General features: G+C 39.2%; 2 protein-coding genes across 6 annotated transcripts in view; one reads left to right on the top strand and one right to left on the bottom strand.

The window, feature by feature from the left end:
- wars2 (tryptophanyl tRNA synthetase 2, mitochondrial) overlaps positions 1–11,916 on the bottom strand; it is a 105,382-nt gene extending 93,466 nt beyond the window's left edge. Inside the window, exons 1-2 of one of the 2 annotated variants that reach the window (XM_050049222.1) lie at positions 11,680–11,916; positions 10,985–11,049 (exon numbers count right to left, since the gene is read on the bottom strand). The gene's annotated coding sequence lies outside the window, so the exon portion shown is untranslated. Of the gene's footprint in view, positions 1–10,984; positions 11,050–11,679 lie in introns of those variants that run through there. The other variant, XM_050049221.1, reaches the window with a different exon arrangement.
- On the top strand, positions 6,202–25,129 carry hao2 (hydroxyacid oxidase 2 (long chain)). Of its 4 annotated transcripts, XM_050049225.1 has the most exons (9): positions 6,202–6,286; positions 9,022–9,080; positions 14,661–14,813; positions 18,267–18,418; positions 18,696–18,979; positions 19,274–19,492; positions 22,698–22,856; positions 24,470–24,539; positions 24,633–25,129. In XM_050049225.1, exons 2-9 carry the CDS (start codon positions 9,064–9,066, stop codon positions 24,686–24,688), a joined length of 1,110 nt encoding a protein of 369 aa, XP_049905182.1. In that variant the 5' UTR covers positions 6,202–6,286; positions 9,022–9,063; the 3' UTR covers positions 24,689–25,129. The 4 variants fall into 4 exon arrangements, with proteins under 4 accessions (XP_049905182.1, XP_049905181.1, XP_049905185.1 ...); XM_050049224.1 differs by lacking the exons at positions 6,202–6,286; positions 9,022–9,080 and adding an exon at positions 11,355–11,502; XM_050049228.1 differs by lacking the exons at positions 6,202–6,286; positions 9,022–9,080 and adding an exon at positions 13,955–14,104.
- Positions 25,130–25,144: the final 15 nt, after the last annotated feature.

Raw genomic sequence — 25,144 nt, 5'->3', positions numbered from 1 at the left:
AATACCACACATAGCAACACAAAACTGCTTTGCTAGCTCAATCATGTTGTAACTAAGATATCCGCTGGAAAAAATATTTTTTTCACAGACCGGTTATTGAGTTATTACAGACACCGCTAACAGCGAACGGTTAGCCTAGCTAAACTACAATAACCATGTTGTTATTTACAAAATGTCACATCCCGCCTTGAGTATATCCACTCAGCACCAAGTAATCCCCAAGCCCCAGCCAGGAGTCTCTCGGGGCCGTTCTGAGTACCTACTCTGAGGCAGGGACTTGTTTAGCCCCTGTAAAAGTTCCGGAACTCTGTCCTTCGGGGGTGGTTCCTGCGGTGGAGACACGCACCAACGGCCCCGGCCCCGTAAAATTACCCCGAAGTTCCTGCCGTGGAAACGGGCCTTATGTTGGAGGACCTGTTTCCATGAAAATACCATGGTTTTAAAAATGCTTACCTACTGTACATCCAAAATCAAAGTCAAATTTAGGATAGAAAATGCATCAATAAAGGTATCTTCAAGTCCTGATAAAGAAATACCAAATAAACCCTCATGAAATTTGGTAGAATTATCATTTTGCTAAAAATAATGTGCCATTTTCTGTTATGTTAAAAGATCAGCAAACATCACATTCAAGCAACTAAAATACCTGAAGTCAGGTTTGAGTTTCTGGTGGAACAATTTAGCAAACCTGTTGTCAACACATGAAAATGAAATAAAAGATGACTGATATTTGTTAAATGTCTCCTCTCATCACTGTGACTCCCTCACTCTTACTTTTCAACAAGCTGTTTTACTTCCTGTTTAATGTCATGTCTAACTAACCCCTCTCCTGGAAAACTCTGACTTCTACTCTGACTTGTGCATTTGAAGAAAATCAGGTTCATTTCACATAACTTTACGGGACAGGGTTCAAAACAATCCATGGGCACGTGAATAAAGAGAACACGCTGACATTTACCACTAAAAAGTAAAAGTTAGACTACATAAAGGAGCAGTGAGGAGGAGGAGGAGGAAATGGTGTTTATGTGCAGCATGGAGACTTAACTTAGAGTTCATATATTAATGTACTCGCAGAAGAGTTCACAGTCGTCACGATCAAGTTTTCATAGCTTCAAGCACTCTTCAGGGAATCATTCACGCAGATTGTGATATGCACCTCCCTCATCTAAGGCAAAAAAATCTGAGCACAAATATAATACTTTCACATAAGACCGCCACCCTTTGTTAGAAGTGAGCAAATGTTGGGCTGCTGTATGGATTGAATCATAAGCGTCTGAAATGGCGTGACTGCGGACTGTGAGTTATGCTCAGATCTCTCCCAGACATCAAATGCTCTGGACATCCATCACTCAGCCGCTACATGACATTTACAGCCACTGATGTGTTCGCTCCTTTGCCTTTGCTTTGGCATTTTGGAACAATGCTTTCCACTGAAACACAGCAATACTGCAGCCACACACTCCCGGATACAGAAAGAGTGCCTTTCTCAGCCAACTCCTCCATAAAAAAAATAACATTAGATGACTTCTGACAACTTATAATCCTTGCTTTTAACCTTACTAACCTTTAAAAAAAAAAAAAAAAAAAAAGTTGTAATTTAAAAGATCCCAAACTCATAACTCTTTTCAATTACTTATAATTTTAAAAGTACCACATAAAGTACAATTAGTATTTTACGTACGTGAACATTGGATTCAACATCAAAACTATGGTATGATGTAAGAGGACGCCAACATCCATCCATCTTGTGTTTATGTGAGAAGAAAGATTGTTCTGTTGTTGTCCATTAATTTTCCCCAAATGTAAATACAGTCAAATGTTTGAAAGGTTTTTAACATACAGTTGTAAGATCTATTCTGACTTTAGGCTAGAGCTGCAACGATTAATCAGTTGGTGGTCAACTATAAAATTAATCACCAACTTACTTGATAATCAATTAATTGTTTTGAGTCACTTTTTAGGGAAAAAACCCTAAATGGTCTGATTCAATCGTCTTAAATGTGAATATTGTCTGGTTTATTTACTCCTCTGTAATATCTTTGGGTTGTAGACAAAACAAGACATTTGAGGACGCCATCTTGGACACTGATCAACATTTTTTACCACTTTCTGACATTTTATAGACCAAAAAACTTATCTATAATATTTCACATTGACCCCAATACAAATTGACTTGTTTTTAGAACTTTTACAAGCAGTCCACTTTATCCTATCATAAAGTTGTTGACAATAATTTCAAGAAAATTTACAAAAACGGGATCTCATGGTTGGTGGTCTCATCTCAGGTTTAAAATGTCTTTTAAATGTCCTTTTCAGGAAACAACACCACACAGATGTAAGAAATCCCAAATATAATGGATTTACAGTATGAAACTGACTCAGATATATTAAAAACATCAGCCTCGCCAACTTATATGATACATGAAAATAACCCAGAATACACTGCACAGTGTCACAGACACCATTGATTCATTTTTGTGCATCATTTATTAAGTATTTTAAAGTGTTTTTTTCTTTTCAATAATTAACAAGTATTTTAAAAAAACTGTAATCTAAAATCATCACTTAAAACCCTGTGTATATTATTTAATGAAGTGTCAATCTTTTGGTTGTCAATCACATAGTCTTCTCAAAAGCTTTCTTACAGTTGCTGGATGTTTTTAACATCGTCGCGTCTGATGGGGCGCTCTTGTACAAGTGTTGGGGTATTTGGACTGACAACAAGCTTTTATTTAGTGTACATATCGCTTATCTAGTTAAGAAGCTCAATGTGAAGATTGGCTATTATTTTAAAAATAAATCTTGTTTTACTTTAAGAGTCAAGAAAAAAACTTGTGGAAGCTACTTTTCTGCCTGTGATTGATGACATATTGACATATATGACATGTTGTATATGCAGCCTCCTCCATAACGTCAATTGTAATACATCATCACAAAACTGTCTGAGAGGGCTTTACAATCAAAATACACAATGACACCATCCATCCTAAGATGGTCAGTCCAGATAACTGATGGTCTGAGAACAGAGAGGTCTTATCTTTGGCCCTTCCAATCAGTTACTTCTGTTGTTTTCTGTTTGTCTTGTTTAATCATTGTGGTATTTGATTGCTCCTCTGTCCTAACGTGTGTGAGAAATCTGCTGAGAAACAGCTTGTATTGAGTCAGACCCCCAGCATGTAATGACTTTAACATTACTCTATTCTATTCCAGCTAAAAAGAAATAAATCCATGAATAAAATTTCCCTTTCTGTTGCCTGTGTGTAAAGTTTAAACAATGACGGACAGCTGTCAGGTTACAATGAAAGAGTCAAAAAGAAAGGCTGCATGAATTTGCGGCCCGTGTCGGCGGACTCTACTGTATTTAGTCTGATAATAAACCTGGGAGAGACAGAGGTGGAGGAGCTGAGAGCCTCGCCAGGGCATGATAACACCTTGACAATTCAACACACATGTGCCGCGGCATGCTGGGCCGCAGCCTCGGGGCAGAGCCTCAACCAGCATGTGGAAGAGGTTTTCCACTCAGCTGAACGTCCAGTACCTCCAGTACGGCCGCCCTGGAGCCAGATCTAACTCTGCGGTATTAGGCATCGAGACCAGCTGTGGATTAACACAATTTGCACCTCCTCTCAGTGCAGGTAACACCCACACCTCCCCGTGGAGGTCCACCTCGTCAGATTTAGCCTTCGGCTCCACCTTCACAGGCTTTTGTGCTAAAGCCAAAATAAAACACATAAACTCAGACGCACACAGAAAGACGGACGACCCTCAAGAAGCCAGGTTTTGTTACCAAAGATATTACGTTTACAAAGAGTAAATTCAATTCGATGGCCGTAATGGAATAAGAGCGAGAGAATCTAATTTAACATCACTGCAACCCCACTGCTGTTTTAAAATGCTTGAACAACTTCTCGAGGCGTTTTGTTTCGTCCGTAGCGAGCTGAGACACTGTGGCATTCATAGCATTTTCCCTCACATCCTGCCATCGATCCATCACTTACGGGTGGGGACCTTAACATAACAAGCTCATGATATCAAAGGTTGGGACATCTGTGTTTTATATGTAAAGACCCTCAAAACACCTGTCAGAGTCCACACTCCACTTGACAAGTTTGACATTTCCAGAAAGAGCCCCGGCACCTCACAAGGTTTATGTTTGTTTTTCTCTCGGCTTTGTCTCTTGTGTTTGATCAGACCTGGATCAAGTCTGTGACTCACACACTCCTCAATATACCGATCTGTGACCAAAATGTAAATCTCAGGCTTCCAAACTTAAAGAGCGCCAAGCAGAGATGGGACAAAGCCATTGTTTTGCAAGTTACAAGTAAGTCTCACGTCTTGGCACAAGTCAAGTCAAGAAAGGTAAGTCCGGGGCGTCGGTGGCTTAGTGGGTAGAGCAGGCGCCCCATGTACAAGGCTGTTGCCGCAGCAGCTTTGCTGCATGTCATCCCCCATCTCTCTACCCCCAACACGCTTACCTGTCCATTAAAAGGCAAAAATGCCCAAAAAAATATCTTAAAAAAAAGAAAAAAAGAAAGGCATGTCCAGAATCACATCTCAAGTCAAGACTGAAAAGTCTCAAGTCCTAAACTTTGAGTTTTGAGTCCTAAAAAATGACAATATGCTCCTCACCATATGTAAGGAAATTTTAACAACAGAGTAATAATATATTAAATTAACAAAAATCCTGAATGCTTTTGAAAAGATTTATTTGTTAAAATGAGTGAATACATGGTGTATTGTAAATTTTTTAATAGATGGATAGATCAATCAATCGATCGACACACATATCTATATTTCTAATATATAAGTGAAATGTAAGCACTATTTTTTTCTGTTTAGTCCAGTTATGGATGAAGTTAAAGTAATCTATTAGAATATTGGTATACTTACATACTTAAGTTTCACTTTTCACATTTTACCACCTTACCATACCTTACCTTACTCCAACATTTCCTAAATTATAAATATACTTTTACTCCAATACATTTCTGTGTATTGGAGTAGAAGTATTTTACTCCAGTTTTATTCCAGTATCTATGTAAAAAGAAATAAACTTCATAATATTAAAAATTCTGTCCGCTTGCTTGCTTTCTACCAGAATTTATTTATACTTTTACTTACAATACTTAATTAGGTTTAATATATTAAAATTACTTTTGATACTTAAGCGAAGTAAATATCAGATACTTTAGGACACTGACTCAAATAATATTCTATAGATGACTTTAACTTCCACCAAAGTAAATTTCTGGCGAGATATCTGTACTTTTACTCAAGTATGGCATAAAAAAGTAGTTCTTACATACTTTTATGGCATATAGCACTAATTTTGCATGTTATTATCCTGTCTTGTTGTATTTAACTCATCTCATACTGGAAAAATGTCTCTAACTTTCTCATCCCAAATTGACTTTGGAGAACGGATCAAGTGTTTTGAAGTCAAAAGATTCAAGTCCAAGTGAAGTCATGAGTCATGAAGTCCAAGTTGAGTCGAGTCTTTTTTTATTTTGTCAAGTGAATTCTAAAGTCATCAAATTTGTGACTCAAATCTGACTCTAGTCCTCACCTCTGGCTCTAAGGAAACAGATCTAATGATTGATCAAATTAAAGCTAGTGTCCATTTAGCTGTTTTGCTTGTGCAATCAAGGTTTACTATTAACTAAAAAAGGAGTCAAGCATTAACTTTAGTACAATAATTTCTTAAAGACACACGTATAAAAACACAGACTCTCTCAGACAAACAAATGAAAACACACGCAAAGACATTCATGAATAAAACAAAGGGAGGAAGGCCTGAAAGTTCGCAGGAAGAGAAGGCAGCAAGAAAAGGGGGGAAAGGGAAGGAGTAAAGGAGAGGGTAATACAGGGAAGAAAGGAGGGAATTTAAAAAGAAAAGAGGAAGGAAAGGGAATCAAACGAAGGATGAGGAGAAGGAGTGAGGGAGTAAAGAAGGCAGAGGGGAAAGATGGATGAAGATGGACTGGACAGAAGGATGACGGGAAGTGTTTGTCGCTCCTACAAACAATTGACCTGGGCGAGCGTTTGGTGTTTTTGGCTCACAGAGAGGCCGGGAATCAGAGTGCTGACGAGAGGCTTAGCTGGTGTTGAGCCACTGTGGGTGGAGCGTCACACTCTGAGGGGTGGGGGAGGGATGGGTGGGATGGGGGGTCGGCGAGGGGGGAGGTAGGGTGGGGGGGCGGGGGGCTGGACTGCCCTCTGACACGACCCTGTCAAATGAGAGGGGAACCATCACGTACTGTAGGCCTGCCAAGAAGCTCAGGTGAAGGTAAGACACTGATTTTATTACCCTAGTAGCTATATTTAACCACACTGTGTGTACTTTATCAGAATCTACTTTTTAATTGTCTACCTAGATGCAGACATGCAGTGTTTTAACACCAGATAAATTAAGACTAGGTGTAAAAGGTGTCAGGATGTGTTTATCTGCTGGGTGGTGAGCAGCACTCCTAACCAGCATGACAGAAAACAAAATAATCTATAACAGAAGCTGGTTATATCTTCGCCTTGTTTAGCTTTGCTCACTAAATACGATACACCAGGTATTCTAGAAATTCACCTGGACAATGTGCTCTCAGCAGCCATTCAGCGGGTCTCAATGACCGACACTTTTCACAGCCTACACAGGACAGAGGCTCACATTCATCACACACACATGCAGCCACACGGAGGAAAATAACTACAGTAAATTATAAACAATTATACACCAGTAAGAACACTAATAAAACACAGCAGCACCACCTAAATATAGGAAACATGTAGTATATTTTACATTTTAAAGTGGGAAACAACAAAAAGCTTACCCACTAAATTATACACACACAGGTACAAATATTTAACTTTTTAAAAATTATAACAAAATATGACCTTCAAGAACTCACATGAGCCTTAGTTACCAAGAATTTCTTTAAAAACTTAAATGGATTTAATCTTACAAAACCCTGATGCAACAGGTTTTGTGTGTTGAACAATGTGTAGTGTAACATTGTGTGTCCTACAGTACTAGGTGTGACATCAGAGGGCGTTCTTCTACGGAGACACTGAGTGTGTACAGTGCAGCACTGACACACACACACGCATTAAATAAAAGTCTGCTTGTGTTTACCTGCTTTACACATGTTGAATGGAGCTCTACAGATGGACTTACATTCAGTATTGCACTGCCCTCAAGTGTTCACAGCTGAGAGCTTACACTGTGTTCATACTAAGAAGTTTGTGCAGGATGACAACATCTGTGTGTACTATGTCTAATTAAAGGATCTTTAGTTCAATATAAAAAGAAACATAAAGAAATGTCCAGGTAAAGGTTATTATAGTTAAATAAAACTAAACTGAAACTAAAAGTAAGTGTGAAAAAACATTTTAGTCAGCTGGAATAAAAATAAAAACTAGGCATCTGAGAAAGTAAAATTAGAAGTAACTGGAACTGTACTGTTCAGTGACAAAACTAAAAATAAAATATACATAAGATGGTTTTAGTCTCATTTTGGACAAATTTGCCGACTTAACAAGCATGAAGAGAGATTAGTGCACATGTTTACTGAGACTAGGATGTCTACATGCCTTCACAAAGTGTTGTCTTTGTATTGTAATGCCTATTCTAAACATCTTCAACTTTGTCCCTATCATATGTACCCCATATCAAAATTAATTTAAAAAAAATAAAATAAATAAAATTAATACTGAAACTAGTAAAAACTAAACTACAACTAAAAAAATCTGAAACAGTAAAAACTTAACTGGAAACTAACTAAAACGAAACTGAACTGCAAATAAAAATAAAAAATAAAAAAAAACTAATGAAAAACAAAAAATATAATAACTCTTGTCCAGGTATAATTTGAAAACAGAGATAATTTATGAAGTACAAGCTACGACTGGCTCTGTCTTTCTTCACTGTGTGACTGTCACTAGCAGTAGCTGTTGTAGCTGTGACACTAGTATTAGAAATTATAGTTACATGCACACGTACGTATCTATATACTTCATACCATACACGCAAAGAGACATGCACATACAGCCTCACACATACATGTGTTTGCCAGGGAGTAATACCAGTAGAAATTATACAAGCAGTGCCGGTGATTTTAATATTCACGAACCGGAAGTAGTAGTATTAGAAGTGACAGTGGTGTATACTTTTCACTGCACTTACGTATTTTATGGCAGTATTTGTAGTTTACTTGAGTTTTTATATTTCTGCCAACTTTCTATCTTACTTGACAACATTTCCTAAATAAAATTTAAACTTTTACACCACTACATTTTCCATAAGCATCTTAGTTACTTACTACAACACAGGGAAGGAAGGGAGAAAGCCAGGAGGAAGGAAGGGATGGACAGACAGACGAACGAGGATATGGGAGGGAGGGAAAAACTGGATTTTGTTCTTTTAAAAAAGATCTTGTTTTTCTTCAAGTGTAATGCAGGCTCTATTTTTAAAGTGGTGAACATGTTATGAAGAAATATCATTTTCTTGTGCTTTTACTTTCAATGCTTAAGTACATTTAATTGGATAAAGTTACTGTTGATGCCTAAGTACAGTAAATATCAGATAGTTTGGGACTTATACTCAAGTAATATCCTAATAGGTGACTTTAACTTTTACCAAAATCTTTTTCTGGTAAGATATCTGTACTTTTACTCAAGTATGGCTCTCAGTTAATTCATCCACCACAGAGTATTAATACTCGCTGTAGTAGGCACAGTAATAGCAGTAGTTTCTAATGGTATCCATATCATTATACATGGAAGTAGTGTCAAAACCAAAATCAGTAATTGAGGTTGTAGTGCCATCAACAGCTATAGCAGTACTGCAATTGTATGTAGTATTATTATCACTATTTTATGGCATAGGAGTGGTGTAGTCGTGTCAGGATAAGTAGAAGTAAGAGTGGTAGTAGTAGTCGTCAGGGTAATATCAGTAGTAGTATCATTAGTAGTATGAGTGTTGTCAGTGGCAGTAACCCTGTGCTTTCTGTTCTGGTTGTGGACTGTTCACAGGTTATGAGTTTGACAGGAGAGAAGAAGTTCTGCTAAGAGAGAATGAACATTTGTAACCGGTGAGTAAACTTTACAGAGGTAAACACAACAAAAACCATCGTCTCCTCGCTGCCTGGTCACACACTCAAAAAGATTATTTGGTCTGTTTTGTGAGGTTTACGCTTTTCAATTATGTATGAAAATTTCCATCATATTAAATCAACATTTATGTAATTAAATCAAATAAAATGGGCTATGAGAATACATAACTTTAGTTCATAGAATTTACCTAATTTATTTTTATTTTCATTTTCAAGTTTATGTGTATTGTTTATTTCTTAGGATCCCCATTAGCTGTGCCCTGAAGCACCGCTAATCTTAATCATAACTGTTAACATAAGTTGTATGTATGATTGAAAAAAACTATGTAATTAGTTTTAGTAAATTGTGTGTATTTCAAATATGATGATGTTTGTCAACATATTTGAAATACACACAATTTATTATTAATCACACAGAATTAATTAGCAATAATTATATGAACTTTATTTAAGTACATTAGGTTAATTCTATAAGCTACTTATGTACAATAGTAGTAGGACATACGTGGTTGTTTTTTAATGGCAGTTTTCAATTAGAATTATTCAACTCAACTGGATAGAAATTTTATATGTAGACAAACTGAAATACGTAAATGTGACAACATAGACCACATAAATTCTTTAAGTCAGTGCAAATTGGACTGCTGAAAATGCTTGTAGACTCAAAGAATTTTTTTCCATTTAACAAAATGTTCCAGATTGTGATTACTATTTAATTCCGTAGTTTTTTTTCTTTGGTTAATCAATTATTATTAATTAAAAAAGGTATTTATCATTCAGTCAGTTTAGTGCTGAGTGGTAAAAATTGGCTGTGACAGTTTTGCTTAAGTAATGGAGAGATTATTTTTTTCTTTCTTTGTAGGCCTAGTAGTAAATACAGAGATTATATTTTTGTAAACTGAACTAAATGACTTTAAAATCAAACCATAAATTTAAAAAAATAATCAGTTATATAGACATCAGGTTTATGGCAAAGTGTGACATGTAAATCTTCAACAAACTCAGGTTTCACACTTCAGTTTATGAAACACAGCAAACTACACACACAACACGAATGACTGAAGAGGTTTGCACCTGTACTGTCTCTTCATGTTGTGAAGCAGCTGTTTCTGGGACCTGTTGCAGTGTTTGTTGTTTTTATAGTCACTCATGCATTCAGCAAGAATAAGGTGCTTCCTCAGGAAATCCTCTGCAGAGTTTAACACCCAAACCCTCCAGCTTTTTTTAGATTTTAGGGTGGGTATTTGAGTAGAGATAGGAACGGTGCTATACCTTCACTTGTAAGTCATCATGCCTGAGCCCAACACCTCTGAATAGTCTAATGATCACTTTCATCACCACTTAATGATTGTTTCCATAATAAATTAACAAGTCCAGCATATTGAATTTACACTGACGCAATCAGGCAGAGAAATCCAGAAAATCCTCACATTTAAGAAACTTGAACCAGTAAATATCTTGCTTTTATGACTGACGAATTACATAAATTATTATTATAATTATTATTATTATTAAAAGAATGTGTTCTTCACTGAGGAGATGTTTACTCAAAAGTCACTATTTATTACCTCTAAACAGTATTTGTAGAATTTTTTTCCATTGTAATAAAAGAGCTCAGTGTGTCCATGTAGCATATTCAGTTCATTGTGACTTGATACAGATCTAGCCTCCACCATGTGTTATGATATGATAATATTTGTCTTTCAGATCCTCACTGAGTTCTCGGTATGTTCCGACTAAGAAAATTTTCATGCATGCTTACATGATTGTTCAGTGAACTGTGAATGGACACTGTTGTTCATGAGGAGCTGCTCTCTCTTAAAACTACTGTAGTGTGACAGTCCCAAGAACATCTCAGGAAACAAGACAAACATTTTACTTACTATTTATTATTTTCCCCACTCATTGCTGGCAGTAGCTTTCCAAAGTCACAGGTCCTGAAGTCCTGCTGGTACAAAACAGTGACATTAAATTAATTTCCTCCTCTGTAAGGACACAATAATGTGAAAATGAATAGTAACATTACATAGTTAATGCTCTAAAGTATACATAGTGTGGATTTGGGCCACAGGCTGCCTTTAAATTTAATTTGTGAGGTTGTATTTTTGACATATGATAAGTTGAATACACAGGGAAACTTCACAGGCGTTAACAGGTGGTGAAATTGAGGGAGCAAATAATATTAAAAACGCAGGTTGCCTCTATCCCTCTGTGAATGGTTAGCTAGCTAGCTTAAATATGTGACTGATTAAGCATTTCAACACCATAAAAAGGACACTAACACTAACACAGTGACTAACAGGGTGCTGCAGTAAATGTGTCTCACCTGAAGCCACCAGCAGCTGCTCAATATGGCAGATCTGTTCAGCCTCATAAGTGGGTTCAAAAAAGATCAGTCCGGGTAAGTTTTACGGGCTCCTCTTCACTTTCTTAAATAAATATGTAGCTAACTATTGAGACAACTTCTGACAATTTAAAAGTTGCTTTGATAGTTGTTGACAGCCTCGTTGTGTCTTCAAACTGTGAGGATATGACAGCTAACGTTAGCTTGAGTCAGCCGTTTGAAAAGAACGGTCACCTGCAGGTCTCGCATCAAAATGTGCTCCCTGTCAATCAGTAGCGTTCCGGTTCGGTGGTTAGCCTAACAGCTAACGTTAGCTTGATTCAGCCGGTTACTTGTAGCAGGTGTAGCATCAAAATATGTTCCCCCTCCTGTTAATGTGTAGCGCCCCGCCTCGGTGGTTAGCCAAAGAGTTAGCGTTAGCTTAAATCAACCGATTGAGAAAACCAATGTGTTCCCCCGTCAAATAGTGTTCCCCTCCTGTTAATGTGGAGCATCCCGCCTCGGTGGTTAGCCTAACAGCTAACGTTAGCTTAAATCAGCCGATTGAGAAAACCGTCACCTGTGGCAGGTGTTACATCAAAATGTGCCCCTCCATCAATCAGTGGTCCCGTCCTATTAATTAATTAATTTTCTTGTCTTCTTTTTTTATTTTTTTTTCTTTACATTTTACCTTTAATGTAACAGTGTTTTAAGCCGAAATAAATTCTTTAATTCGGTTGCAAAAATGTGTAGCGTATATACCAAATTAAATGTTTAAAAAAATGTCTTAACATTTGTCAACTAAAATGTACATAAAACATCTTAGGCCTTTTCTTCTAAATTTTGGAGGCATGGCAGTGGCTAGTTTTGAGTCTCCCTTGCTAGACTAAGTATGCGTTCCAAATCCAAAAAAGTAAAAGTGTCAGAGTAAAAAGGTGAATTTAACTCTGTGTGGACAGATTTGTTTGCTTTAAATGTTGGAAAGTGAGAGTACCAAATAATAATAAATAGCTCCCAGCAGAGTAGCCACCTTCTGGTAAAACATATCAATGAAAGCTCATTTATAGCTATCAGTAATGTTGATAGGCTATTTTATTATTAATAGGCTGTGTTACCTTCGTTACAAGACTCAAGACTTTTGTTAAAAATGGCACTTTTAATAGTAAGGCTTGCCGACCCCGAGTCTAGTTTAACATGCTTTCGAGTAGACGCCTACCATCATGGGAAGATTGTGAGACAACTGGCCCCTGGGGACCGACATGCAGAAGGCCCCACCTTTCTTTCTACATAGGAACAAGACACACAGACTTTGTGGTGGTTTTGCTTGTTGTTGTTGTTGTTGTTGTAGTTTTCCATATCTTTGGAATTGTGTTGTGTGTCTTTGAAGTCATTTTGTCTTTTTGGTCATTTTGTGTTTCTTTGTAGTGATTGTTTGTTTTTTCTGGTTGTTTTGTGTCTATTTGTTGTAATTTAGTATCTTTTTTGTCTTTTTTGGGGTTTTTTTTTTTGCATTGTGATAATTTTGTGTCTTTTTTGTTATTGTGCATCTCTTTGACATGATTTTATGTCTTTAATGGTCGTTTTAGTCTCTTTGTGGTTATTCGGTATCCTTTTTGGTCATCGTATGTCTCTCTGTGGTGATTTTGGGTCCTTTATGGGTCATTTTGTGTCTGTGTCTGACACTAATTATCTTCAATGTTTTCCATGTTAATTCAACTTTTCTATAATGTTTGTAATAATAATTATATTTTCATCTATTTTAAATTAATTAAAAAACTGTTAGAGTAGTTCCCACTAACTTACTTGGAGGGCAAAAGCTGTGGAAATTTTTTTATTTCTTTTTTTAAATTTAGTGTTAACTACCTGAATTGTTTTTAAGGCTACTTTTAACAGGAAAATGTGAACTGCACCCCAGGTCCCCATATTTCCTCAACAAACATGGGCACCTATGTGCATCAGTTGTGGATAGTAAATTAAGTAAATTTACTTAAGTATTGTACTTTAGTAAATTTCCATTTTATGCTAATCTATACTTCTACTGTACTTCACTGCCTATCACATAACTTTGGACTCCAAACATTTATGTAGTACAGATGTAGCCATGAATTTACATGTACGTATGCAAATCTGCATATAAAATATGATGCATTAATATTCTTTTATTTGCAATGAAGTATTTTTTCATTGCATTATTTCACTGTTTATTTTAGGGATCTGAATACGTCTTCCAGGTATGTGTAGTCTAGTTTTCTAACAGCTTATAAAAACTGAGTGTTTTAAACTGGAGGTTACTGAAGAAGAGTCATCACACCAGTGTCCCGTGTGCATACGTGTTAGCATGTAGGCCCCTGTACACAGCATGTTAAAGTGTATGCCCATATGTAGTACTGTATGTACCATCTGGACCACAGACAACTGTGTCAGACGCCTCTTGTCCTCACTATAGTTGGAGTCACCATCAGCACATTTCCAGCTTGTGTAAACACAATAAGAGCAAGGGTCACACTCAGGTCACATACACTGTCATTGGCTTTCATAGCGGCTCTATGAAAGTTTGATTCTGACTGACACAAAAGCAACACTGTGGACACAAGGATTTATATCTGCTAAAAAAACTAAAACAGAAAATCTGAAACGTTCATTTTACTTGCTCAGATGTCAAAGTGTGGAAGCTTGACTGGTGAGTTGTTGACGCCATGATTGCACTGCATTTGCTGATACGAGGGGCAGTTTCAGTTTGAGCAGTGATGCTGCAACTTCAGTCCTTCATGGAGGCTTGTGTCATGTGAGAGTGGGGGATTTTGTTTGTGACAGATCGTTTATTTGTGGTAAGTCTTGAAGCTGAAAGTTGTTGCATTTAGAGTAGTTTTTCCTTTTGAACTCGGATGTGTCTGTTTGGCTGTCGGAGCCTGTAGCTGTTTGTCTCACATGCAAAGCAACAAATCCAGTTTCCAGATGGCTGGATGAATAAAACTATGAGCAGTGACTGGGAAAAGATAACTTGTTATGCTTAACAAAGCCAGCAGTTTTCATCAGTGACTACAGAGAGAGATTTTGAATGCAAAATATCTATATTTGGTCAACTTTTATCCATATGGTCTGTGCACTGCACATGGTGAAATTACTTACAGTGAAAGAATTATGTGTTGATAGTTTATCTCTTTCCTGTTCTGCACATTTTATGCTGTTATCAGTTGGCATCAAAATGAAAACAGATGCTATCTGTTTCCCCACAGAGAGGGAGGTCGCTGTGCAGAGATGGCTATGGTATGCCTGACAGACTTTGAGGAATATGCAAAGGAGCATCTCTCAAAGGCCACCTGGGATTATTATGCAGCTGGAGCGGACGAATGCTGCACCAGGGACGACAATCTACTGGCTTACAAAAGGTACAGCGAGGAAAATAAAGTTTGCCCAGACGTTCAAGGTCATCACCAACACACATTTTAACCATCTTAATATTGTTTTTATATTTAAAGACACTCTTTGACATTTTAACTGCACCAAACATGACAGTCTTTATCTACAAACAGGAGAGTAAACATTATTTTTCATGACATTTATAACTACAGACTACAATCATTGAACGTGTGGCCACATGAACATTGTAAACAAACCTAAACTCAATTTGCTGTATTAATGTGCTGAATAATATTAAAAAATCACTATTGAGGGCTGACATAATTTATGTTTGAGTAGTTTTAAAGGGGACATATTATGCTTTTCTTTTTTTGTCTCATATATAGTGTTACAGTGAAGAATGCTCATATGGCTAAAGTAAGTTGAACATATAAGTTATCACTATGAGCGATAACCTCAGGTTTTCTATCGTTCTTAACACTCAATTTCCAACAGTTTTTTCTACTCTAGCTACATTATGATGTCACACTGTGCAGTGTTTACATAACGTAGCCTTCGCTGCTACATGCAGCTACATGCAGCTACATGTTAACGTCAGAGAAACATGTTGGTTGCCAGTGTTGAAAATTTCTCCTCAATTTCAGATCATATTCCTGCTGGAACATGTCTGGTTATGTTTTCAAAATTGCCACTATTCACCGTTACAGTTATTCCCCAAGGCCAGTACACTGCCAATGTACATGTAGCTACATGCTAACATCAGGGAAACATGTAAACTTGGTTGCCGATGTGTCCCTGATTTTGGATCATATTCCTACAGGAACACGTCTGGTTATGTTTAGAAGCATTTATTAGTGATTTTTCAAGTCAAGTCAACTTTATAGCACATTTCATACGACAAGCGTAAACTCAATGTGCTTCAAGGTAGAAAGTGGCACTATTCACCATTACAGTCATTCCACAGCTACAAATACACTGCTATTGTACATGTAGCTACATGCTAACATCAGGGGAAATGTAATCTTAGCTGGTGATGTTGTAAATGTATCCTTGATTTCGGATCCTATTCCTACTGGAACACGTCTGGTTATGTTTAGAAGCTTTTATTAGTGAAGGTAGAAAGTGCCGCTATTTACTGTTGCACTCATTTCCCAGTGGCCAGTAGGCCTACACTGTTAATGTACATGTAGCTACATGCTAACATCCAGGAAACCTGTAATCTTTTGCAGATGATGTAGTAAACTTCTCCCCGATTTTGAATCATATTCCTGCTGGGACACCTCAAGTTACGTTTAGAAGCCATCTTGGTGATTTTTTTAAGGTAGAAAGTGTCACTATTCACCGTTATAGTCATTCCCCAGTGGCCAGTACACTGCTAATGCACATATAGCTACATGCTGACATAATGTAAACTTGGTCGCCTGTGTTGAAAATTTCTCCTTGATTTCGTGTCATATTTCTGTTGGAACACGTCTGGTTATGTTTAGACGCTTTTATTGTTGATTTTTTTGAGGTAGAAAGTGCTGCTTACAAGCATTCTCCAACTGCAAGTACACTGGTAATGTACATGTAGCTACATGCTAACATCGGGGGAAATGTAATCTTTGCCAATGATGTTCTAAATTTTTCCCCGATTTTGGATCATATTCCTGCCGGAACATGTCCGGTTGCATTAAAAAGCTTTTACTGGTGATTTTTCACGAAAGAAAGTGCCGCTATTATCTGTTACAGTCACTTCTTAGCTGCAATGATGGTGCAGAGACGCTGAGATACGGAACACCTGTAAACACTGACTATTTACAGCAGACCGGGCTCAAGGAGACAGCCACTTAAACTGAACTATTCAGACCGATGTTGAATCCAGGTGTTCCAGCAGAGACATGACATATGAGGAAAATAAAGTGTTTTGACCATTAAAGCATGTAAACATGTCATAGAGGAAACCTTAAATACAAGTATGAACCTGAAAATAAGCACAATAGGTCTTCTTTAATACTAAAACCGAAGATCATATGAGGGCACAGCCTCTAAAAACACCATAAACTGAAGCTTTTGTGGACTTTGGTTTTTTTTTTCTGTGTACAGTATGTGTGGTTGTGATTCCTTATAACCACAAACAGGCAGTTATGTTTCACTGATGCTGCACTGTTCTTCCAACTCCAGCCCCCCTGTAGTGAAGAAGAAACTGTTTTGAAAGTTGCATTACCAGAGGGACAAAGACACAAGGTCATGATTTGTTTTATCTTGTCAGAACATTTACTTCATGTGTCTCTTCATGCATTCCTCTCAGCTTTCCTAATGTCTCCATACAGACTGATGGACTGTTTCTCCTCGCTGTTAGGGGTCTGTGCATACATGTTTTTGCTACCTACATAAAGCCTGTAACTAAGGATTTCTTTGCTTGTACATTTGGGTCGGGTTAGAAAATGCCCCCCCAAAGGAATAAAAGTTGGGCTGTTTCTTGGAAAGATGATCTTAAGTCATAGCTTTTGGAAAACCCAGAGTGTTCTGTCTCCACTTATTCGAAGAAATATGACTTGTCCAGCAAACACAGCATGTTGTCATCTCAAGAAGGATTTCTCTCAGAATAATGGCTTCATTTGACAGAACTGGACTTTAAGATTTTGCAGTGCTTACAAAACAGGGTGGTTTGGCTCCATGGTTAGATCTCTGAATGAGGAAAATGAAGATGAAAAAAAAACTTAAAAATTTTACAGTTATACATTTTGAAGTGGTAAAATGTTGGATAAAAGTTTTGGGTAGGGTTATGACAGACAACTCTGAAAAGATTTGCCTTCGTAACCATTTTCTAGCATTCATTTATTCATTCATTTTCCATAATTGCTTATCCTTTTGAGGGACACTGGGCGAGAGGTGGGGTATACCCTGGACAGGTCACCAGACTATCACAGGGCTGACACATGGAGACAGACGGCAATCACAAGCACATACACACCTACGGACAATATAGAGTCACCAATTAACCCGCATGTCTTTGGACTGTGGGAGGAAGCTGGAGTACCTGGAGGAAACCCACACTGACATGGGGAGAACATTCAAACTCTGCACAGAAGGGCTCCCCCACCCTGGGGTTCAAACTGTCAGTCCAGAGGATGAGAGTTGTAGATTTTGTAGTGTTTCAAATCACTGAGAATTTCTGTATTTCCTGTGGTTCCAATGTGAAAACGCACTTTGCTTTTCAGGTATTTAATTTGCTGGATTGGGCGAAAACACACATCTATAAACAGCTTCTCAGTTTATAATATAAAATGAAACATATTGATATTTGTGACATAAAGTCCATATATCATGGTAGAGAATTTTCAGCATATCACCCCCGTCCTACCTCCTCTACTTCTTTAGTTGGTCATAACATGCCTTCTCACGTTGCCTTTCATTAGTTGTGACTGGACAGATTTATCTGAGTGACCCCTGTTACAGTGGGTGTTTTACTTACATGTTCATCTGTGCCTCACACTCAGGATCCGTCTGAGGCCTCGGATCCTGCGGGACGTGTCGGTGAGCGACACGCGGACCACAGTGCAGGGGACAGAAATCAGCTTTCCAGTTGGCATTGCACCGACTGCCTTTCACTGCCTGGCCTGGCATGAGGGAGAGGTGGCCACAGCTCGGGGTAAGGACTGTCTCATAAAACCTTTATCAGAAGAGATTGTGAGGCCTGTGTCTCAAAGTTCATGACAAATTTGTGCTTTGGAGGGACAAGGTTTTCATCTTGTAACAATGTTAGTACAAATTGTCAACACTAGATGGGAGCATAAGGCTGCAATGATCTTGTGCTGTAAGGAAGATACTGCACTGGTCTTGTTGGTCTTGGACTGAACTCCTCAAATCCACATGTAAATTTGATCTTCACTGACCACACTAATTTACTTTCCACTTTTGCCTTACAGCCACGGAAGCACTCAACACCTGCTACATCACCAGCACTTACTCCACCTGCTCAGTGGAGGAGATTGTGGCAGCAGCACCAAACGGCTACCGCTGGTTCCAGCTGTACGTGTACCGGGACCGGAAGCTGTCTGAACAGATTGTGCACCGCGTAGAGGGCCTCGGCTACAAAGCCCTAGTCCTCACCGTCGATGTCCCTTACACTGGAAAACGGCGCAACGACATCCGCAACCAGTTCAAGCTGCCGCCGCACCTCAAGGTCAAGAACTTTGATGGAGTGTTTCAGGTAAATACCTTTAGTTTCAGCATGTTCAAGATATTTTTAGAAACTGTAAAGACATAGCAGAAGTATTGAGTATATTGAGAATATTGAGTGAAATATAATGTATATATGTGTGACCCATGAAATATTGCTAAAAGTCATGCATACGAAACATCCAAACTCCATGTACCAACAGTGTCAAAGATGCCCCATGACAATAGTTGCAGCATCATCAGTAAAACTTGAAGCAGTAGTAGTTTAGAGTCCACTTGTAGCACGTCTGACAGTTGTGCTTTCTACCACATGCACAACGAACAGGAGACTGCAGCTCCAGAGGAGTACGGGATCCCGGCCAACACCTTGGACCCCTCCATCAGCTGGAAGGACGTGTACTGGCTGCAGTCCATCACCCGCCTGCCTATTATCATCAAGGGAATCCTGACCAAGGAGGACGCTGAGTTAGCCGTGGAACATGGTGTCCAGGGCATCATTGTGTCAAACCATGGGGGGAGACAGCTGGACGGAGGCCCAGCTTCGGTACTTATTGACCATGTTGCTTTTTAAAGCGAAACACCACCTAAATTAAGAATACCAATATGTTGTTTCCATGGCCTTGGAAAGTTAAATCAGTGTTTGTGAACATGAGATACTTTCTATCAAAGCCAGAAACAAGAGAAGTAAGTCTCGAACTTGTGACGTCATAGGGTATAAAGTCTGGAGCTGCTTTATAGAGAATGGATGGGAGCCTGATTTTGTGGACCCACACAATGTTTGTCGTCTTTTTAAACACCAATGATCTTTACTAACGGACAGCTCTTGGCCAAATGCAAGTATGACACTGAATATTTTAAACCGTGTGGACCTTGAACTAATGACTAAGGAGAAATCTGGACCCTGTGGCTGGACCAGTTGGGAACCACTGATCTAGAACATCTTTCCCATTTCACTGTCTATGGAGCAACTCCAGACTTTATACCCTATGACATCACAAATTTGAGTTTTAGCATTCTCTGGTTTGGATTTAGGCGAGAGTTGTTTTTGTTTACCAATATTTTTGGACTGTCTTAGACCATGGGAATAGCGTATGAATTTTGAGAATGGGCATAGGTCCCCTTAAAGTTATTTTGAAGATAAAGCTGTTTTTAGTTACTATGCTTAAAGCCGCTACAAGGAACTTTTAACTGGATATGCAAAAGTCTCTCGTTTCTGCTGATGTCTGTGCGTGACCTACAACAGCAAATGAGACCATCGGTGTGAAGAAAAGCTATTTCTATATAGTGTATATCCATACCTTTAGGAAACTGTCTCCGGGTCCGCCCCAGGTCGCTTCCAGGACGAAACGATTTACGGCACTCAGACGGCACACGTCATCTTACCTAGCTGCTTACATTTATAGTGACTCTTATAAATAGTCGCTATTCCTCCTCCTCGACCTGACGTCCGCGGGGAGTTAAAATAGCAGCAATCATCGGGTAAAAGTTCTGTGAAAGCACTGGACTCACCAACAGTCAGCCACGTCTCAGTCACACAGAGAAAATCCAATCCTCGGGAAGTCAGGAAATCCTTCAGGATAAACGTTTTGTTCGCTAGCGATCTAGCATTTACCAGCCCAATCCTGGCAGGAGCTGGTGGGTCCACAGCGTTAGCTGTCCGGGGAGCCACACACAGAGGCCGCAGGTTGCGCAGATTCACCCTGCGCCAGCGGGGACGAGGAGAGCAGGGGCCGCGGGGCTGGAACACCTCATCCGGGCCGACGACAGGTACCAGCCCGGTGTCGACAGGGTCCAGCGAGTGCCGAGAAATAAAGAGGCGAGGCACCGCTCCATACTCAGTCCAAGAAGCCGTGGAAGTGCTCGCCAAACAGGCCTTCAGCCTTACCAGCCGACCGCTGCGTTTACCCCGGTGGCAGTGGTGCTTACGCTGGAGAGGTGGAGCTGGGGCGCGGCAGAGGTGAGCTGGGATCCCCGATAGGAGCAGGGGCAAAGTCTTCCCGTCTTGTTGTTTCATTCATCCCCAAAACAAACACATGCGCGAGCCAGGTAAGCGTCTTTACGACAATACGTGCTAGAGCTCATGGGATAAAAAAAGGCTTCATTCCGGCAAAACACTACCGCTTTTGTCCACAGGGTCGCAAAATGAAAGTTCCTTGTAGGGGCTTTAAAGAGGAGGATGTGAGGGTATACCCATGTCAGTTAGCCACAGCAGTGACACAGCCCAGTTACAGAAGCCATGACAGTAGTGGTAATGCTAGAAGATGTAGTATTAGAATGAGAAGAAGTAATACAAAAGTGAGCAGTCACTGCAGTAGTGGTGTAGCTTTACTTGTGGTAGTAGTAGTGAAACAACAAGTTGTGGGTTTTACATTTTTCCTGAGGTCTTGTTGTCATGTTGAGTTTCCAGGGAGTCACTTTGTTGAGTGAAATAGTCTGGTACAAAACCCTTTTGTGAGAGAAGTAGTTATTTTTACAGTGATCTTTAGGGGTGCTCATAGGCAGATTTTGTCAACTTCGGACTTAGCCAGGCTTGCTTTTTCCAGTCTTTATGGCTAGGTCTTGAAGCCTTTAAAGGGTAGCTTTGATGTGTTTCAACATGGACCCTATTTTCCCATGTTTTTGTGTGTCTCAGTGACTAATGGAGACAACGATTTTTGGAATTGGTATTGACTGAGAGTGCTGCAGCTGGCAGGGGCAAAATAGGGTGCAATATAAACACTCAGGGCATTTGGCATCATCAACTTATGCCCTCTAAAAGTGCTTGTTTTTGCCACTGACGGGCTCAGGTTGTATTTAATAAGTGTCTTACAACATAATGGAAAGGATCCCTACAGAGATAGGCCTTTTTGTTAAAAAGTAAGATCCTTTTTGTTTAACCAGAAACAGCCATGAAATCTGAATCGTCAAACCAACCAGACTGCATTCAAATAAACTGTAATTTTAGCGTGTATAGAGCCGGTGTATTTTCACATCTAATTGGAAAAGTTAAGGATGTGTTTCAGCCAAACTAGAGTTGGTGATTATTGAACAGTGAAAAGATGAAGCAGAACAGCTTTTGTGAGTTTTAATTCGTCTCTGACATCTTTGAATGTAACGCATTTTAGAGTAATAAAATTACTGTTTATTTAAATGGAGTCTGGTGTGTTTGGCGATGGCGATTTTGAGGCTGTTTCTGGTTAAGCAAAAAGATCTTACTCTTAACAAAAGGGTCTGTCTCTGCAAGGATCCTTTCCGTAAACTTGTAAGACACTTAAAATAACAATCTGAGCCTGTCAGTGACAAAAACAAGGACATTAAGTGGGCATAAACTAAAGATGCCAAATGTCATAAGTGTTAACATTACGTTTACAATCTTACATTAGCCCTGTCGCTCAGTACTGGACCTATTTCAAAAAATTGTCTCCATTAGTCACTTAAACACAGAAACATGGCAAAACAGCGTCCACGATGAAAAATGCAGAGGTTACCCTGGTATTTGAGAGTGCTGAATCAAAGTTATAGATAGTATGAGCTTGTTATGGTTTTGAGGTAATCACAATTAAACACTGAAAACTCAACAGGTTGTTTGTTAACAATAGACAATCCTATCTCAAAATAAGAGTGAAATGTCTCCTGTGGTAACATACAAGGTCCAACCTGAAGTATGAAGTGTAGTATAAAAGTTGGAAACACATGTACACTCACCAGCCTGTGCACTGCTGCTATAAAGTACGCTGACCTTGTTCCATCTTCACCTCTGCTGCTGACAGATTGACGCACTGTCGGAGATCGTGGACACGGTGCAGGGCAGGATCGAGGTCTATCTGGACGGAGGCATCAGGACAGGAAGTGACGTATTGAAAGCGCTGGCCTTGGGAGCCAAGTGTGTCTTCATTGGCCGTCCAGCAGTGTGGGGCCTTGCATACAAGGTACAAACAGCAGCACTGAGCAGTGTGTGATACTGTTAGTGTGTATGCATGTTTTGAGACTGATTATAACCACCAATGTTTTTTTTTCCGTTGAAATATTACTGACAACTATCTGGCTCTCTTGACATCTTTTGGTACCGACTCCACATACTAAGCCACTGTCCTTGATAGCTTAAGTTTATCCCTGAAAGCTATTGACAGTATTGGAGCGAAGGTCTTGGTGTAAGGATTTTACAGTAAACTATTAAATCAAACAGTTAAGTTAAGCTAACAACCTACACTGAAAAATGGATTTGGATCTTGCAATAAGGAACTACAACAAATAAAATAACTTGTGATTGCACCTCAGAAAAGATCAGACTCCATCTCACAGGACTCTCATGCCGTGTTGATTTCCTTATCTGATGGTCAGGGTTAATTTGCCACATCTTTTTACCGTGGCAGCAGCATGCACCACTAACAGTGACTTCACTTATGCACCGATCTGTTCCACTTCACACGAGCTTCTGTGATATCATTGTAATAATGTTCTGCAAGAGTCACATAGAGCCGGCAAATCATCTGTGGTTTTGACAGCTCCAGTGAGCTCCTCTAGAGCTAAAGTACAGTCAAGCTTCATTTCTTGGGTTTCAGTTATCAATTAACATTTGTCTTTTTTGTCACTAAAAGTTGAGTTACACAGTCGACATATGTCTGTTACTGTTTTTTTGTGGCATTTTATTTTGCAGAGAAATAGCCTTTTAAATGACTGTCTCCCCACGTGCAAATGTTCCATCAAAACAAGTTCCCCCCACACAATATTTTGAAAGAGCAGCGCCACTGCAAATACAAACAAGCCAGAGCATTTTTTCTTAAGAGCAGAATAATAATGTGTGCTTTCAGACCTTTCTCTGTGGAGATAGGTCTTGCTATGTCAGACTAAATTATGGTTTGTAACTTGTAGCGCTGCTATGCTGTTTGAACTCAATGAAATCTTGAGGCACAGTATCTTTTGTCTTTATTTGTCTGTGGCAGTAAAAAAGTAAATGAATGACAAATGAAATTAAAGCTTTTAATAGGGCTGGACACAGTCGACGATTCTGTTATTTTTTCTTCCGGGTAAAGTTTTACAGTTTGAATGGGGCTCAGTGAGACGTTCAGTGTGACATGTAATATATGAGCTAATAACGCTAACAGCAGATCGGATATGTGCAACAACATTTATTGCAGACACTAGACTTTGAGCTGTAAATTCACCACTTGTAAGGAGAACAGAGGCGATAATGTTACCTTATGTGGAAAGTTTCTCCTCCTCTGTGCTGCTGCATCACGTCCGCAGGTGCTTGTACCAAAGAGTAGCCTGAAAGTCAACAGCAATCACTCCACAGCAAAAACTGGGGACCAAAACATCCCCAGAAGAACACTGCACAGCACACTGACTAGCCAAAAAGAAAAAAAAAAACTGACTGCTTGACTTGAAGCAATCCCAATTGACTGAGGGGTTTCCGACTGGCGATTTGAATCTCTGACTTTCGAGGGGCAGCCTTGGTTTTTAAAACTCAAGATAACGTTTACCAATGTTGATTTTACAGGTAGATTACAAGATAACAGATTGTCTTTTGTCTGTTTTTCAGGGTGAGGAAGGAGTGAGGGAAGTGCTGCAAATCCTAAATGATGAGTTCCGCCTGTCCATGGCTTTATCAGGTAAGACATGTGAGGTCATGACACGAAAACAAAATATATTATGTGCCATAACAAATACAGCAAAGAAAGAATGATTGTATTTATCTGACCCAGGTTGCAGGAACGTGGCCGAAATCAACAGGAACCTTATCCAGTTCTCTAAACTGTAACAGACCAGCAGAGGGCAGCACTGAGGATCACAACACCCACTGAACAGGACCAAACCAAACCAACAGTGTTGAGCAAGAGCCTGAGACTTCATCACGACAAAGAAACTGAGAGATGTTCATCTCAGAGCTCATGACTTTATCATGTCAGGAAACATAAAAAACAGCCACATACAAGAGTGTACGAGTGACCCGGTGTCTTGGGGAGGATGAGGGTCGGCGACAGATTTAGCAAGTGAATAATGAAGGTGTTTTTTTAGCTTTTGGATTGGAGGGCATGGAGGCACTTTTCATCAAAGTGTTAGTTATCTATCAGAGCAAATGAAACATGAGCTCCCAGTTTGGCCTGGTGCCCAGGCGAACTGATGATGACACACACTACGGTTTGAGATGCTGACGATGATTGTGATTGAATAAAAACGCCTGCTGAGGTGACGAAGATAAGTCGCTCTTTTCTGG

This window comes from Epinephelus moara, chromosome 7 (genome assembly GCF_006386435.1).
Source record: "Epinephelus moara isolate mb chromosome 7, YSFRI_EMoa_1.0, whole genome shotgun sequence".
In the NCBI taxonomy this organism is placed as follows: Eukaryota; Metazoa; Chordata; class Actinopteri; order Perciformes; family Serranidae; genus Epinephelus; species Epinephelus moara.
This window is presented reverse-complemented; position numbering and strand designations above follow the sequence as displayed.

Bases quoted from the DNA above. Each gene is read 5' to 3' on its own strand.
- hao2 (XM_050049224.1), top strand. From the start codon at position 11,453: ATGGCAGATCTGTTCAGCCTCATAAGTGGGTTCAAAAAAGATCAGTCC. The intron at 19,493-22,697 runs GTACTTATTGAC...TGCTGCTGACAG, and splicing joins TGGACGGAGGCCCAGCTTCG to ATTGACGCACTGTCGGAGAT. The intron at 22,857-24,469 runs GTACAAACAGCA...TCTGTTTTTCAG, and splicing joins TGTGGGGCCTTGCATACAAG to GGTGAGGAAGGAGTGAGGGA.